Below are 18,170 nucleotides of genomic sequence, written 5' to 3'. Positions count from 1 at the left end.
GCTACTCATTCGATAGTTCTCCTTTATAAACTAACCTGAGCTTACTGTTGATATGTGCGGCTGCTTGGTCTAGGGGTATGATTCTCGCTTTGGGTGCGAGAGGTCCCGGGTTCAAATCCCGGAGCAGCCCTGTACTTTTTGTCCTTAATAGTCTCATTTTCATTTACCTGGATATAGTCACACGTGTATAATATATCTTCCATTTAGGAATCAATTACATTCACCTTGTGTTCATGATGCTGTATGAACGCACAGGTACTTAAATGCTTCATATTGCCCCAATATTAGTCGCTAATGTTGGGTCTGACCTGAACTCGTTTAAAATGTCAAATTAGAAATTGTACTATTCTTGACCAACTAAATAACGCATTTGTAACAACTCATTGATTTACACTTGTTTTTAAAACATACTATGTTAGAATAAAAAGTTGGGTAAAAATATCAGGGCTGCTCCGGGATTTGAACCCGGGACCTCTCGCACCCAAAGCGAGAATCATACCCCTAGACCAAGCAGCCGCACATGAATAAATATCAAAACAGTTAAAAGATATACCTCAATGAACCTTTTTTAAATGTTTTTTTTTGGCCAAGAAGCGTATTGAAGAAACAACATTACAAATGACCAGCAATTTGTATTATTTATTCCTTATTGTCAGACCTAACCAGGGGCGGTCCAGGATTTGTCGTTAGAGGTAGCGTAACTTAGGGGCGTAACCTCCTTGACTGTTTGCGCCCCTCCCTCAAAACCGAAATCTTTAAAGAAAATCTAGTCCGAAATAGTGCATTTCGAGCGTTTTTCATTTTTTCCCTCATAAATTGAATATAAAGTAAACTCGGACGATAAAAGGGACGGGGGAGGGGGGTTGTGAGGGGGGTCGGGCGCCCTTTGGATCCGGCGCTAGTGTTAACATTGGTGCTAGCTACTATTAGCTAGGCTACTTCAAAGCCGCTAACAGCTGTTGGAGACAATTTCAAGCATTCAAGTACATCTGTAAACACAGTGGTTTGAGGAGAGGTGAGCGATTTAAGGCAATTATGGTACTCTTAAGGTAAACCTTAAATCATACTTTATAAACTCTATCCGTCTCCGTGGCATTGTGGCGTTCGCCTACGGAGTGGGAGGTCATGGGTTCGACCGCGTTATACCGAAAGACGTTGATACAAGTAGCTCGATTGCCTGGCGCTCGGAATTTTAAGGAAAACTGATGCACTAACTACTGGGTCTCATCGAAAAGAGCTAGGGTATCGCACCCGGACTTCCATATATCTGACCACAATTTCTTTCACGTGCTGTCCCTTCTACAAAAAATACCTCGTTGGAAATAAGTGCTTCACTGGTTATCCCTGACCACAAGGTCTAAATAACAACACACATATAGACACATAAATCACAACTAGAAATACATTATAAATGGACAAACATGCAATTTGAATTATTCCCAAATTCCCTGAAACAGTAATATGGGAGTTTGGGACTGGTAATGTATTTCTAAGTCTGATTTATATGTCAGGTTATATAAAAAGAGATTTAAGGTTCTTCCAGGAGTATCATTAAGGTCTTAAATCACGCACCATTCCTCAAACCACTATATGTCTGTTACATATGTTCAATGCATTATCTTCAGACGGCCGAAGAAGGAAAAGTATGCAGAAACCGAATATCCCTATATCAGCATTATTTGTCTAAACTCAGTTCACCGTAAAACTATAGTGTTTCATTTTAGAAATATATCGTACTACCAAATTAAAGTATCAAATTCAAAAGCCATTGTTGTCTTTTATTTTAACAAATTTGTTATGAAACATTATCTTAACTACGTTTAATTCAACTGTTAATCGTAAAAATATGCAAATATGCATGTTTTATATAAAAATATATGAAACTAGCAAAATGTTTCGGGTGATATATTTTAATTTAAAGGATATATTTAAAAAATAAAAACAGGTACTGATTTAAAGTGAATTAAGAATAATCTAATAAGATTCAAAATGTCTACCGAAAAATCTTTTTCAACTCGAGGGACCTTGTCCACCTTGCATGAGCAGGATGAAAATCTTATCCCTGGACTTCCGGAGAAACTAATCACGTGCCCAGTGTGCAAGAAGACGCTGAAAACGCCGAAGTGCCTACCGTGCCTCCACTCGGTATGTATGAAATGCTTGCATGCGCACATCATGGCATCCGGGCGCCTCGGGAAAACGTTTCCGTGTCCGGTTTGCGGGGAGTCAACTCCCGCGCCGGCGGTAGATCTAAAAGCAGAAGAATGGGCAAAGCATTTTACGTCCAATCCTTTGGTTGATACCGTAATTGACGCAATAGAGCTGCGAAAAGGGGACCGGAAATGCGACCCTTGTCGGACAAACCGGAAACGTGCTCTGGCAATCACGTGGTGCAGCTCGTGCAGGGAGGCTCTCTGTTCCACATGCACAGGCAGTCATCGTGGCATGCGCTTGACACGTGGTCACGCCTTAATCGATCTTAGCACAATCGCGTCACAACCGGTGGCTGCCATCATACAAGACGAAAAATGTCCGGATCACGGCGATCAATTTCTTGTCTTCTATTGTCGCGACCACCGTCAACAATGCTGCCCAACTTGCGCCATTGCCGTCCATCGTCGTTGTGAGAATGTCCTTGAAATGTCTAAACTTGGAAAGGATATTCGCACTCAAGGAAAAGCAGACAAGTTACTTAAACGTCTGCATGCTTGTATTGAAGAGCAACAAACCGCTCTTTTAAACAAAGGAGATGCAAGAGATGCACTGGTATCTAAGAAAATTGATACACTTAAAGAAATTCGAGATCTGAAAATTAAAATTGTAGAGCTACTTGACGATATGGAGACTGCTTTCATAAAGGAGTTTGATTTGTTGCACCAAGAACACGAGCATGAGCTGAAAGCATCCATAGACGCAGGAAATAGAATTACTGGAACAATGGAAAACACTGCATCTATGCTGCAAGCGGCCATCACTCATGCATCTGACTCCCAACTCTTCACAACATTTGAAAAGATACAAGATGAGTGTAGAAGATATGAGAAATACACATTAGAAAACAGGAAAGAATGCAAAGAGCTTGTTTATACCTTCAAAATGGACGAACGGTTGCGGTCGGTCGCAACAACGGTGAGGAAGTTTGGCCATCTTTCAATTCAAAACGACGAAGGTTCATCAAAACCACTGCGAGAATGTTCAGTACGAGAGACAAGCATATTTGGTGCAAGAACACCCTTCGACGACCTACGAGGCGTTGACGCATTTCACAACGGTGACGTCATAATCTCAGACCGGATGAGCAAATCCGTCCTCCTTTTCCGCAACAGCGGAGAGTTCGTCAGTCATGTGAATTTCAACGCGCGCCCCTGGGGTGTGGCGGTTCTTGGTGTCCGTACCGCGTGCGTCTCACTTCCGGAATCGCGGGAAATCCACATTCTGAAATCTTCATACACGAGCCTAGAAGACTTCAGGACCATCAGCACGGGCATCAGTTGTTTTGCGCTCACCAACTTTGTGGGAGAGTACCTGGCCATTCAGCACCGAGAGGAGAAAGAGGAAAAGGGGCGTGTCCAAATCGCACAGTCGGACAAACAGCTGACTCACAAGGTGGCCATTGACATCACTGCCAACCATGACAATATACAGGTATTTAATGTACCAATGTCGTTTTATATCCCATTTAGCTGGGCGATGTATTGCAACAGCGTGGCTATTCAGCATACAGGTGTTCTACCACACCTGGCGGCCGGTATATTTGCGCTGCAATTTTGATTATTTATTAAACGTCTTAGCTCTTGCTTCAGTACAAACTATTACTTAAGTTACAAACCTTACAATAGCACATACACTAGCGGATTTAATTCGTCGAAGTTTACTTTTTATATCAATATGGGAGAAAAAAAGTAATAAAATACGCTCATAATGACGACTACAAATTGTTAAAATTTTCTTGTGGGAGTAACCCCAGATCCCCATACAAACAGTTTATGCCATATACTTTCGTTCTGAGGGAGGAGTGCATGTCAAAAGGTTTCGCCCCTTAGTTACACACCACCTTACTTCTTGGATCCGCCCCTATCACATATATGGAATGTATTTGATTTACTGTATATGAATACATGATACTTAGGTAGATATATAGTGATTCGTGTAATATGTTATCTTATATTGATGACATTAAAGGCGCATCGAAAAAAACACAAAAAACAACAACAACATTTGATTTGTCATTCTTGTTCACCAGAGTGATGATGCTATGCGTATTGCACTCGATGTTAGATTTATCATTATCAAACCTGTGATAAATGAGAATGTTGATTTGTGTACACATAAAATAATATTAGCGATATTTTGGCGTTTTTTTTAAACTCGGGAATTCGTTGAATTAAAAAAACAACAATTTAAAAATGCTAACATTCTTTGATGTGTTTTCATGCAGGGCATCACATACGACGAGGCTACAAGCAAGATCTACATCTCTACGGACTTCGACGCCGTGGAGTGCTACAACGCTAGGGGGCGTCTCGTCTTCCGAAACGCGTACAAGGGATACGGGGACTTCCGGGGGATGGCGGTGGACAAGGAGAGCACCGTTTACGTCGCCTCACACGCAGGGAAGGTTAGTGTTTAATACACAACCTTTTGGCTCAAGACCACAGTTATCTGCCCCCCGTTGACCAAGATCCGGATGTGAATACAGAAACAAAGAGTGCTTGTGTTCAAGTATCAATATTTTATTAAAATTGAATGAAAAAGAAGCAAAAAATGTTCTTTTTGCAGAGAACTTGACTGAATTTGACACTCTATTGCAGAAATTGATAGTTTTCAATGTTAATATTGGAAAAATCATAGCTTGTGGAAGTCTGAAAATTAGTTGTTTGTAGCCGATTGACTCCCTGGCGGAAGGGTTATGTATTTGAACTCAATTTTGACAGTCGGGTCAATGGTCAACATGGTGTTTTCTTGTGATTATATTTTGTGTCTTGAATTGTTCTAGAGATGCCATGTCCTTGTTTTTCAATTGGGGTGTGTATAAAGTCAAAAGCCAGGTTAGTGTCTATATGAAACATATAGTAAAAATAACTGTGGTCTCACGCCTGATATAGAGGAAGCTTTTGGAGGGGTGGCCTATTTTAAATTGTTATAAATTCTTAATTTATACAGCTATCTGGTTGAAATTTGGCCAGTTGACAGTGCTTAGCCATAGAATATTGGTGTTTGAGTATGAAATGTGAAAATCTTATATTACATAATATAAATTAATAATATATAATTTTCTTATATATTTTTGACATTTTAAAAAAAAAACTACTTTCACTTTCAATTTAATGTTTGGAAATAGTTCCAAATGATGGTAACTAATGAATGAAAGCCTCACTTTCAATTCCAAAGTATAAATGGAGGGATTTTTTTAACATAGGAAGCAGACCCAGGAGGAACTGTCTGTTGAAGACCCCCCCCCCCCCCCACCAAGCTGCCCACCAGAGGCTAAGCTGTACTTGGTGTTTGCCAACATGCTGTAATTTGTAAGTACTTCAAGCTAATATATTAGAAAATGGTATCCAAACTGAAGTACAAAGTGAGACAATTTGGTCATAAAAGCCCATTGAGACTGTTTGTTCCATTCCTAAATGAATTTCTTTCATGTTGTCAATCATTTCTGATGTGGCTTTGATAATAATATTATTTTCTAATGAAACTGCTGACTTGTATCAGTCTTTGGTCTGTATTGTGCATCTATTCACACATTTTGTTTTCTCTTTTAAGCAAACATTACAATAATTGCAAATTCTATAAGCAATTAAACAAAACTTACTGCACATAGGATGCAGAATGATGTTTTATTTAGTGTGCATATGATTTTCAGCTTATGGACAAGAAAACATATACTTTAACAACCACAGCAACACAATGAGATCCCAATTTTAAAGAAATAATGCCACCTTTCATTAATTCATTAATTCATTCTATCAATCATTCATATATATATTCATTAATTCATTCATTTATTCAATTTATTCATTGAAAAACTTGACATTTCTCAAGGCAAAATAAATAAAAAGTGAGCAGCTTTCATAAAGAATAGAGCCTTTTCCCTTAATGCATTAAAAAACACAACCTTAATACAGTATAAATGTTTTAAAAACCCTAATTTATTGCTTATTTTAATAGCCAGCCTGGTTGCTGTAGCCACAGAGGAATTTTCAAGGACAAGAACCAGTGCTGGTAAAACTGTGGTCTCTGTGGTTTTCCATACCGGCTCTCGGCAAGGATTTTCAAGAAAGGAATACCATCTCCAAGTAAGAAGAAATTCTAAGCATGTCTGGTTTGAATGCTTGCAAAATGCATCTGGGTACTCAATAAGATGAGGTTTACCTTTGAGTTGTTAAAAACTGATTGCAAAATGTCCAAAAGACTATATATTCTATTAAATTTGTCCTGAAAATCTTTGAATTCATGAACTTTTCTGCATATTTATCACATTTATGACTATATTAAAGGTTGTGTATGCCTCAAATGAGTGTTTACAGGCCTTTTTCAAACTTTAACAGTAGTGGCAGATAGTTTTATTTGTGTAAAACATTGCTTTTGTGTCTTGCTTGCAGATCATGATGTGCCAATAAGCTCCAGTTAGCTGCGGCCTTTTCCCCAGGCGGTAGTCCTGCAATCTGAACCAGGAGATGCAGCTCTGAATCCAATATTTCAGAAGAATGAAGATGTAAGTCAACTCTGTAGTGCTTGTTTGTGTGTAAATGATTCCAATGAGTGAGATTTATAGCAAATCAGGTGTAAAAAAGCATCTTATAGACAATAGTGAAGTGCTGTACTCTGAATTTAATGCCAAATCTAGCCTTCAAAACAGATTCTTAAAGTAAAATTTTTTTAAAAATGGGCATAATAATGCTATCTCTGCATTTTCTACATCATGTAGCCACCTCATACATGAAAACACTAGCAGTTGTCATGAATCTTTAAGTTTTGGTGTGTTTTTTGCCATTTCCTTTGTTGCGCCATTTGTCCCGGAAGCCAACAATTTGGCATATAGTGTTGTTTAGACTGTCTATTAACACATTATCACTAAATTTCTTGTGTTAAACTGAACAGTTCTGTTACCTTTGTATATAAGTGGACCAGAAAAGCAAAATTTTGACAAGTTGAGGCATTTCAGTTGGGCTCTATGTCATTTTTTTATATAAAACACTAAGCCGATGAAGTGGAAAAACTTTATTTTGCTTAGAAAAAATCTTAAAAGAGTAGGCAGGCCAGTTTTGTGGTGCTGTTCTATAGACACCATTAAAAGCTACAAGGAAAACTTTACTTGGTCAAATTATTCCAATGCATAAGGAAATAATGGCTCTTCAAAGGTTTGCGGCTTAACATTTGAGGGAAATGGCTGTTTCTGCTTTTTATGAAAATACCACAGGTGCTAATACTTGTCTCATTCATTTAGTGTTTGATATATCATTGCCAAACTTTCAGTATGTGTTGCATATAGCCTGAAGCTGAACTATAGGAGTTTTGAAGTCTGTTTCTGAAAAAATGTTGCTTAAATAGGCTCAAGACCACAGTTATCTGCCCCCCGTTGACCAAGATCCGGATGTGAATACAGAAACAAAGAGTGCTTGTGTTCAAGTATCAATATTTTATTAAAATTGAATGAAAAAGAAGCAAAAAATGTTCTTTTTGCAGAGAACTTGACTGAATTTGACACTCTATTGCAGAAATTGATAGTTTTCAATGTTAATATTGGAAAAATCATAGCTTGTGGAAGTCTGAAAATTAGTTGTTTGTAGCCGATTGACTCCCTGGCGGAAGGGTTATGTATTTGAACTCAATTTTGACAGTCGGGTCAATGGTCAACATGGTGTTTTCTTGTGATTATATTTTGTGTCTTGAATTGTTCTAGAGATGCCATGTCCTTGTTTTTCAATTGGGGTGTGTATAAAGTCAAAAGCCAGGTTAGTGTCTATATGAAACATATAGTAAAAATAACTGTGGTCTCACGCCTGATATAGAGGAAGCTTTTGGAGGGGTGGCCTATTTTAAATTGTTATAAATTCTTAATTTATACAGCTATCTGGTTGAAATTTGGCCAGTTGACAGTGCTTAGCCATAGAATATTGGTGTTTGAGTATGAAATGTGAAAATCTTATATTACATAATATAAATTAATAATATATAATTTTCTTATATATTTTTGACATTTTAAAAAAAAAACTACTTTCACTTTCAATTTAATGTTTGGAAATAGTTCCAAATGATGGTAACTAATGAATGAAAGCCTCACTTTCAATTCCAAAGTATAAATGGAGGGATTTTTTTAACATAGGAAGCAGACCCAGGAGGAACTGTCTGTTGAAGACCCCCCCCCCCCCCCACCAAGCTGCCCACCAGAGGCTAAGCTGTACTTGGTGTTTGCCAACATGCTGTAATTTGTAAGTACTTCAAGCTAATATATTAGAAAATGGTATCCAAACTGAAGTACAAAGTGAGACAATTTGGTCATAAAAGCCCATTGAGACTGTTTGTTCCATTCCTAAATGAATTTCTTTCATGTTGTCAATCATTTCTGATGTGGCTTTGATAATAATATTATTTTCTAATGAAACTGCTGACTTGTATCAGTCTTTGGTCTGTATTGTGCATCTATTCACACATTTTGTTTTCTCTTTTAAGCAAACATTACAATAATTGCAAATTCTATAAGCAATTAAACAAAACTTACTGCACATAGGATGCAGAATGATGTTTTATTTAGTGTGCATATGATTTTCAGCTTATGGACAAGAAAACATATACTTTAACAACCACAGCAACACAATGAGATCCCAATTTTAAAGAAATAATGCCACCTTTCATTAATTCATTAATTCATTCTATCAATCATTCATATATATATTCATTAATTCATTCATTTATTCAATTTATTCATTGAAAAACTTGACATTTCTCAAGGCAAAATAAATAAAAAGTGAGCAGCTTTCATAAAGAATAGAGCCTTTTCCCTTAATGCATTAAAAAACACAACCTTAATACAGTATAAATGTTTTAAAAACCCTAATTTATTGCTTATTTTAATAGCCAGCCTGGTTGCTGTAGCCACAGAGGAATTTTCAAGGACAAGAACCAGTGCTGGTAAAACTGTGGTCTCTGTGGTTTTCCATACCGGCTCTCGGCAAGGATTTTCAAGAAAGGAATACCATCTCCAAGTAAGAAGAAATTCTAAGCATGTCTGGTTTGAATGCTTGCAAAATGCATCTGGGTACTCAATAAGATGAGGTTTACCTTTGAGTTGTTAAAAACTGATTGCAAAATGTCCAAAAGACTATATATTCTATTAAATTTGTCCTGAAAATCTTTGAATTCATGAACTTTTCTGCATATTTATCACATTTATGACTATATTAAAGGTTGTGTATGCCTCAAATGAGTGTTTACAGGCCTTTTTCAAACTTTAACAGTAGTGGCAGATAGTTTTATTTGTGTAAAACATTGCTTTTGTGTCTTGCTTGCAGATCATGATGTGCCAATAAGCTCCAGTTAGCTGCGGCCTTTTCCCCAGGCGGTAGTCCTGCAATCTGAACCAGGAGATGCAGCTCTGAATCCAATATTTCAGAAGAATGAAGATGTAAGTCAACTCTGTAGTGCTTGTTTGTGTGTAAATGATTCCAATGAGTGAGATTTATAGCAAATCAGGTGTAAAAAAGCATCTTATAGACAATAGTGAAGTGCTGTACTCTGAATTTAATGCCAAATCTAGCCTTCAAAACAGATTCTTAAAGTAAAATTTTTTTAAAAATGGGCATAATAATGCTATCTCTGCATTTTCTACATCATGTAGCCACCTCATACATGAAAACACTAGCAGTTGTCATGAATCTTTAAGTTTTGGTGTGTTTTTTGCCATTTCCTTTGTTGCGCCATTTGTCCCGGAAGCCAACAATTTGGCATATAGTGTTGTTTAGACTGTCTATTAACACATTATCACTAAATTTCTTGTGTTAAACTGAACAGTTCTGTTACCTTTGTATATAAGTGGACCAGAAAAGCAAAATTTTGACAAGTTGAGGCATTTCAGTTGGGCTCTATGTCATTTTTTTATATAAAACACTAAGCCGATGAAGTGGAAAAACTTTATTTTGCTTAGAAAAAATCTTAAAAGAGTAGGCAGGCCAGTTTTGTGGTGCTGTTCTATAGACACCATTAAAAGCTACAAGGAAAACTTTACTTGGTCAAATTATTCCAATGCATAAGGAAATAATGGCTCTTCAAAGGTTTGCGGCTTAACATTTGAGGGAAATGGCTGTTTCTGCTTTTTATGAAAATACCACAGGTGCTAATACTTGTCTCATTCATTTAGTGTTTGATATATCATTGCCAAACTTTCAGTATGTGTTGCATATAGCCTGAAGCTGAACTATAGGAGTTTTGAAGTCTGTTTCTGAAAAAATGTTGCTTAAATAGGCTCAAGACCACAGTTATCTGCCCCCCGTTGACCAAGATCCGGATGTGAATACAGAAACAAAGAGTGCTTGTGTTCAAGTATCAATATTTTATTAAAATTGAATGAAAAAGAAGCAAAAAATGTTCTTTTTGCAGAGAACTTGACTGAATTTGACACTCTATTGCAGAAATTGATAGTTTTCAATGTTAATATTGGAAAAATCATAGCTTGTGGAAGTCTGAAAATTAGTTGTTTGTAGCCGATTGACTCCCTGGCGGAAGGGTTATGTATTTGAACTCAATTTTGACAGTCGGGTCAATGGTCAACATGGTGTTTTCTTGTGATTATATTTTGTGTCTTGAATTGTTCTAGAGATGCCATGTCCTTGTTTTTCAATTGGGGTGTGTATAAAGTCAAAAGCCAGGTTAGTGTCTATATGAAACATATAGTAAAAATAACTGTGGTCTCACGCCTGATATAGAGGAAGCTTTTGGAGGGGTGGCCTATTTTAAATTGTTATAAATTCTTAATTTATACAGCTATCTGGTTGAAATTTGGCCAGTTGACAGTGCTTAGCCATAGAATATTGGTGTTTGAGTATGAAATGTGAAAATCTTATATTACATAATATAAATTAATAATATATAATTTTCTTATATATTTTTGACATTTTAAAAAAAAAACTACTTTCACTTTCAATTTAATGTTTGGAAATAGTTCCAAATGATGGTAACTAATGAATGAAAGCCTCACTTTCAATTCCAAAGTATAAATGGAGGGATTTTTTTAACATAGGAAGCAGACCCAGGAGGAACTGTCTGTTGAAGACCCCCCCCCCCCCCACCAAGCTGCCCACCAGAGGCTAAGCTGTACTTGGTGTTTGCCAACATGCTGTAATTTGTAAGTACTTCAAGCTAATATATTAGAAAATGGTATCCAAACTGAAGTACAAAGTGAGACAATTTGGTCATAAAAGCCCATTGAGACTGTTTGTTCCATTCCTAAATGAATTTCTTTCATGTTGTCAATCATTTCTGATGTGGCTTTGATAATAATATTATTTTCTAATGAAACTGCTGACTTGTATCAGTCTTTGGTCTGTATTGTGCATCTATTCACACATTTTGTTTTCTCTTTTAAGCAAACATTACAATAATTGCAAATTCTATAAGCAATTAAACAAAACTTACTGCACATAGGATGCAGAATGATGTTTTATTTAGTGTGCATATGATTTTCAGCTTATGGACAAGAAAACATATACTTTAACAACCACAGCAACACAATGAGATCCCAATTTTAAAGAAATAATGCCACCTTTCATTAATTCATTAATTCATTCTATCAATCATTCATATATATATTCATTAATTCATTCATTTATTCAATTTATTCATTGAAAAACTTGACATTTCTCAAGGCAAAATAAATAAAAAGTGAGCAGCTTTCATAAAGAATAGAGCCTTTTCCCTTAATGCATTAAAAAACACAACCTTAATACAGTATAAATGTTTTAAAAACCCTAATTTATTGCTTATTTTAATAGCCAGCCTGGTTGCTGTAGCCACAGAGGAATTTTCAAGGACAAGAACCAGTGCTGGTAAAACTGTGGTCTCTGTGGTTTTCCATACCGGCTCTCGGCAAGGATTTTCAAGAAAGGAATACCATCTCCAAGTAAGAAGAAATTCTAAGCATGTCTGGTTTGAATGCTTGCAAAATGCATCTGGGTACTCAATAAGATGAGGTTTACCTTTGAGTTGTTAAAAACTGATTGCAAAATGTCCAAAAGACTATATATTCTATTAAATTTGTCCTGAAAATCTTTGAATTCATGAACTTTTCTGCATATTTATCACATTTATGACTATATTAAAGGTTGTGTATGCCTCAAATGAGTGTTTACAGGCCTTTTTCAAACTTTAACAGTAGTGGCAGATAGTTTTATTTGTGTAAAACATTGCTTTTGTGTCTTGCTTGCAGATCATGATGTGCCAATAAGCTCCAGTTAGCTGCGGCCTTTTCCCCAGGCGGTAGTCCTGCAATCTGAACCAGGAGATGCAGCTCTGAATCCAATATTTCAGAAGAATGAAGATGTAAGTCAACTCTGTAGTGCTTGTTTGTGTGTAAATGATTCCAATGAGTGAGATTTATAGCAAATCAGGTGTAAAAAAGCATCTTATAGACAATAGTGAAGTGCTGTACTCTGAATTTAATGCCAAATCTAGCCTTCAAAACAGATTCTTAAAGTAAAATTTTTTTAAAAATGGGCATAATAATGCTATCTCTGCATTTTCTACATCATGTAGCCACCTCATACATGAAAACACTAGCAGTTGTCATGAATCTTTAAGTTTTGGTGTGTTTTTTGCCATTTCCTTTGTTGCGCCATTTGTCCCGGAAGCCAACAATTTGGCATATAGTGTTGTTTAGACTGTCTATTAACACATTATCACTAAATTTCTTGTGTTAAACTGAACAGTTCTGTTACCTTTGTATATAAGTGGACCAGAAAAGCAAAATTTTGACAAGTTGAGGCATTTCAGTTGGGCTCTATGTCATTTTTTTATATAAAACACTAAGCCGATGAAGTGGAAAAACTTTATTTTGCTTAGAAAAAATCTTAAAAGAGTAGGCAGGCCAGTTTTGTGGTGCTGTTCTATAGACACCATTAAAAGCTACAAGGAAAACTTTACTTGGTCAAATTATTCCAATGCATAAGGAAATAATGGCTCTTCAAAGGTTTGCGGCTTAACATTTGAGGGAAATGGCTGTTTCTGCTTTTTATGAAAATACCACAGGTGCTAATACTTGTCTCATTCATTTAGTGTTTGATATATCATTGCCAAACTTTCAGTATGTGTTGCATATAGCCTGAAGCTGAACTATAGGAGTTTTGAAGTCTGTTTCTGAAAAAATGTTGCTTAAATAGGCTCAAGACCACAGTTATCTGCCCCCCGTTGACCAAGATCCGGATGTGAATACAGAAACAAAGAGTGCTTGTGTTCAAGTATCAATATTTTATTAAAATTGAATGAAAAAGAAGCAAAAAATGTTCTTTTTGCAGAGAACTTGACTGAATTTGACACTCTATTGCAGAAATTGATAGTTTTCAATGTTAATATTGGAAAAATCATAGCTTGTGGAAGTCTGAAAATTAGTTGTTTGTAGCCGATTGACTCCCTGGCGGAAGGGTTATGTATTTGAACTCAATTTTGACAGTCGGGTCAATGGTCAACATGGTGTTTTCTTGTGATTATATTTTGTGTCTTGAATTGTTCTAGAGATGCCATGTCCTTGTTTTTCAATTGGGGTGTGTATAAAGTCAAAAGCCAGGTTAGTGTCTATATGAAACATATAGTAAAAATAACTGTGGTCTCACGCCTTTTACCGGAAGTTACAATGTGGGACACGTTTTAACAGAGGGGAATTAAGCGCAGTGTAACTCCTTTTGATCGACATAACGTCCTTACTCCCCTTTACAATAAACATCTTACTAGTATTTGCTGATGTTGATTCTAATGTATTGGTGTGATTTGTTTGCAAATAAGCCCACCCTATAAATAACATCCAATTGACATGTTCATTTTGAAGAATGCTCGAAAAGACATACACAATGTAATTAGAGTTCCAGATATATTGCTTTGAATCATAACACCTCGTCCGCTCCACAATATTAACCGAAATACGGAATCACGATCTCGCCCCTCGCCTTTTGGAAATGTCAGAAGACGAAAACGCTATATTTGTTTGCTAAAATGTGGCATCTTTTCTCTATTTGTACACCACTATAAATAGTAAAACGTCTAGGCAGTCAATGAAAAAGATGCGCCGATGCAAATCGAAACATATTTTCTTGATTAATTTGCACAACATTGCGCTCACTTTATATCGTCACGTGATATTGTGTGACGTTCTATATGTTACCTTTAATATATGTTATATTTATTTTTACATAATTATGTTCCTTATTTACTTATATAAGTGACATCGGGCCTTTAAACAGTACAATTTCAACATGCAGTTAAGCGAGTCTTATAAAAAGTAGTTGTGTGTAACCGGTGAGCAGTACCAGTCTAAGGGGAATACTGTTTTCTGAATTAATATATGCTTGTTTTACAGAATACGTGTTTCCTTGTAGTAAAAACTATTTAAAAATTCCAACCTATAAAGTGCGGTATAATGTAAGAAATAGTACCTCCAAGTCAACCCTCCTTCAGCCTTCGGCTTCGGTCCGTCCAATACTTGTGGACTGACTGGTAGCTATATTGCAAGAGGGCCCTCAGTTCTACTACTACTACTACTGCTGCTGCTGCTGCTGCTGCTGCTGCTGCTACTGCTACTGCTACTGCTGCTGCTGCTGCTGCTGCTGCTGCTACTGCTACTGCTACTGTTACTGCTACTACTACTACTACTACTACTACTACTACTACTACTACTACTAATAATAATAATAATAATGATGAATTATTTCAAACCGTTTTTCATTCATTATTTATATTTTCGCACCTGTTATTGAAATCGCCAAACGTGCTAAAGCATTGAAAATCGTATAAACTTATTTATAGAAAATTTATTAATAATAAAGGTAGACTGACGAAGAAACCGGAAGACTGATTTATTTTTTTATAAATCCCTAAAATATGCCATTTAACACAATTGAATGATTATAATTCTGGATTAAACATTTATGAATAAAATACTTTAATATGTATGGCTTTTCGTACACTACTGCACATATTTGCAATTTCTTATTTCCACGGAAAAGGATACTACAATCATCCATTTAAACCCTGGGTTTTATACTTTGGATAAACAAAATCCCAGGATTCAGACCTGAGTTAGATTATATCGGGAACCATCTCTGATGGTTTTCGAGCCCGGCTCTCAGAGCCACCGCTCGTACGTGTGGTCGTGCATGGTACGAGATCTGTCTTCTTAGCTGTCTTTCCCCTTGGCCTTCGAAGCCAGACTCGTCCCTGCGCATATGGTCGCGCATGTTACGAAAACTGTCCTTTCGACTTTCTCTTTTGCAGCTTACATTCCCCTTATTACTCATATGCCCCTTCTCCCACAATCTACTTCAGCTACTTCCCATTCTTCATTCTCTCAACCTCATCTTTCTACCCTCTGAACCTCCCTACCAACCTTTTTCTCGCCCCTCTTCCTTTCACTCTCTCCTTGTCTCCCTCTTTCTCCGCTCACCCTCTTCCCACGCTCGCTTTCTCTGAACCTCCAACCTCTTCTCCTCTCTTCTCACTCTCTTTCGTTTCCTTTCTCTCTTATTCCATCTCTCCGTCTTTCCCTTCCCTATGCATCTCTCTATCATTCCCACTATTTCCCTTTCTCTCCACTCTCTCTCCCTCTCTTTCACTTTTTGCCACTCACTCTTCCATCTCGCAACCTCTCCGTTCTTCTTTCTCTTTTACTTTACTCCTCTCTTTTTCTCCCCCTCTCTCTCTCTCTCTCTCTCTCTCTCTCTCTCTCTCTCTCTCTCTTTCCCCGCTCTCTTTCCCTTCCCCGCTTCCCCACTCTGAACCTACTTCACAACCTCTCTCTCTCTCTCTCTCTCTCTCTCTCTCTCATATTCTTTCCCACTTTCTATGCCTTTCCCACTTTCTCTTTCCCCCGCCCTCTCTATTTTCCTCACTCTTTTCTCCCTTCTCCCTATTTCCGTTCTTTTCCATCTCTATATTTTCTTCACTTTCTCTCTTCCCATTTCTCTTAACCTCATTTTGCTCTCCAATTTCCTTTCTCTCTTTCATTTCCCCTCTCTCATATTATTTCACCTCTCCTTCTGTTCTTCTTTCAACCTCTATTACAATCTACTTTGTCGCTCCCCGTTTTTCCCTATCTGAATTCCTCCTCTATCCACCATCTTTTTTTTTCTCGTGCTACTTCCCCTTGTTTGTGCAGAAAAGTTACCTATAAAATTTATTTCAACAGTTTTCTGATCTTTTATATTTTATCTTTCAGGGTATTCTGCAACTAAGTGGGGAGGGAGAACGTATCCGAATGATTCCTACCTCGCCATTGGCTCCCCTGGATATCGCCATTGTGCCACGCGCCAACAAGATGGTGGTCGTCGGTAGAAGCGATATCGTCTACATCTACACATTCCGTTGACAAAGCTTTTCCATGTTCTTTATATTGGCGTCCATATAGAGATGTTTGAATTATATAGTGTGTTTTTGTGAAACAGTTCTGGCTGTGACATCATTAGCTGATATGTTATTTTGTATCTTTATTGAAGGTGTCTGATGTTGAAAACCGAATTTGTGTTTCTTGAGAGTTTTGTACGGGGACGAAAGTAGTGGGGCGAAAAGGCTAAAATTTGTTGCGGGCGAGACTACGATAACGCGTCATATGACGCCGCGAAAATGACAAGTTGCAGGGCGAAAATGCTCCGCATTTATCATTATTTCGCATTTTCTCCCCACACTTGGCGCATTTTTGCACCACCATGTGGCTTTTTTTCACATTGCCGCCCAACCATGTGACGAGTATTCGCGAAAGGGCCGTAAACATGAAATGGCAGAAATAAGCCACCCTACTTTTGTATGAAATTGGATAACAATGTATATAACTGACAGTCTAAGCGATCTTTCTTTTCAAAAGTATGGATGACCGTTTCTTTTTTCATAATAAAAGAAAATAAAAACTAAGAAATTGAATTTAATGTTTTATGTAATTCACTGCTCACTTTGAAGGGTCACGAGGTTCCTAAACCCTGGATTTTCAAGTTTGGTTACTAATATAATCGGGGTGTTGGGGGTTCTACATGCTATGTAAGTTTCCATCGGTTTAAGTGAGACTTTAGAGTCTGACTGGCTGCGAAAATGTAGAACACATTGCCGAGGGGCATCATCATTCATGGGAAATATATAACCGATATATTACTTACCAGGGATGTAACACGGTGTTTTTTACTACATTTTTGTATACTATGCATTTGATAACAATAGGTTCAAACAACAATGAAACATTCAAACAAAACAAATTATAACAAATATACCCAGAAGAAAAAGTTTAGTTAGTTTATTCATTTTGCCACATGTTAATCGGCATGGCCATTTTGTCGGCATTTGTATCAAATGATTAGTGAAGTGGCCACATTGAAATAATCTGTACACAACATATCGACAACAATCATGGGACGTCGCCCAAGCTTATCATTTTGGTTTTCACTGCACGAATTCGTGCTCGTCGCCCTTTCGCCGAGTGCGCGTCAACGTCTTTGCTGGATAAGACGGAAATGAAACTGGATCGTTTTCACCGACGAATCCAAGTTTCATCTACAAGGGGCAGATGGCAGGGTGCGTGCTTGAAGACGCAAAGGTAAACGGCTGGATCCTGATAACGTTATCCAATTTAAGCGATACGGTGGTGGAAGTGTTATGAAAAGGGGTGGGATTTCACACAGTAGGAAAACAGAACTTTAAACAATACGTGGAAATCTCAATGCTGTTCGCTATTGTGATGATTGTTCCCGTCGGTGCACCATACTTAGACAACAGCTACCTCCAGCCGGCCAATCATAGGCCTGCAAAAGGGTTTGATAAATCTCACACACAACTGTTTTTCTGTCGGATATTTCAACTGGTAAATCTCGTGCAAATCGTGCACCTACTTATGTTACAAGGACGTTCTTAATACTACAGAAATGTTTGTTTCCTGTGCTTTCCTGACATTTTTCTCATACAAAATGTATGGTATCGGACTGAGAAAC

General features: G+C 37.3%; 1 protein-coding gene, 2 long non-coding RNA genes and 2 other non-coding genes across 5 annotated transcripts; 4 read left to right on the top strand and 1 right to left on the bottom strand.

Annotated features, from left to right (window-relative positions):
- The first annotated feature begins 58 nt into the window (after positions 1-58).
- On the top strand, positions 59-130 carry Trnap-ugg (transfer RNA proline (anticodon UGG)). The gene has a single exon. It is a non-coding gene; the product is annotated as a tRNA-Pro (tRNA).
- Positions 131-444: 314 nt separating this feature from the next.
- On the bottom strand, positions 445-516 carry Trnap-ugg (transfer RNA proline (anticodon UGG)). The gene has a single exon. It is a non-coding gene; the product is annotated as a tRNA-Pro (tRNA).
- A 1,399-nt stretch (positions 517-1,915) lies between these two features.
- On the top strand, positions 1,916-17,053 carry LOC128214476 (uncharacterized). The gene is made up of 3 exons (XM_052920965.1): positions 1,916-3,645; positions 4,439-4,618; positions 16,418-17,053. Exons 1-3 carry the CDS (start codon positions 1,990-1,992, stop codon positions 16,565-16,567), a joined length of 1,986 nt encoding a protein of 661 aa, XP_052776925.1. The 5' UTR covers positions 1,916-1,989; the 3' UTR covers positions 16,568-17,053.
- Positions 5,455-8,361, top strand: LOC128214478 (uncharacterized). Its single transcript, XR_008257928.1, has 4 exons — positions 5,455-5,525; positions 6,172-6,299; positions 6,606-6,718; positions 8,330-8,361. It is a non-coding gene; the product is annotated as an uncharacterized LOC128214478 (long non-coding RNA).
- Positions 8,365-12,538, top strand: LOC128214477 (uncharacterized). The gene is made up of 6 exons (XR_008257927.1): positions 8,365-8,435; positions 9,082-9,209; positions 9,516-9,628; positions 11,240-11,344; positions 11,991-12,118; positions 12,425-12,538. It is a non-coding gene; the product is annotated as an uncharacterized LOC128214477 (long non-coding RNA).
- Positions 17,054-18,170: the final 1,117 nt, after the last annotated feature.

This window comes from Mya arenaria, chromosome 13, assembly GCF_026914265.1.
Source record: "Mya arenaria isolate MELC-2E11 chromosome 13, ASM2691426v1".
NCBI classification, from domain to species: Eukaryota; Metazoa; Mollusca; class Bivalvia; order Myida; family Myidae; genus Mya; species Mya arenaria.
The sequence above is the reverse complement of the archived record's forward strand: the minus strand, read 5'-3'. Positions and strand labels throughout refer to the sequence as shown.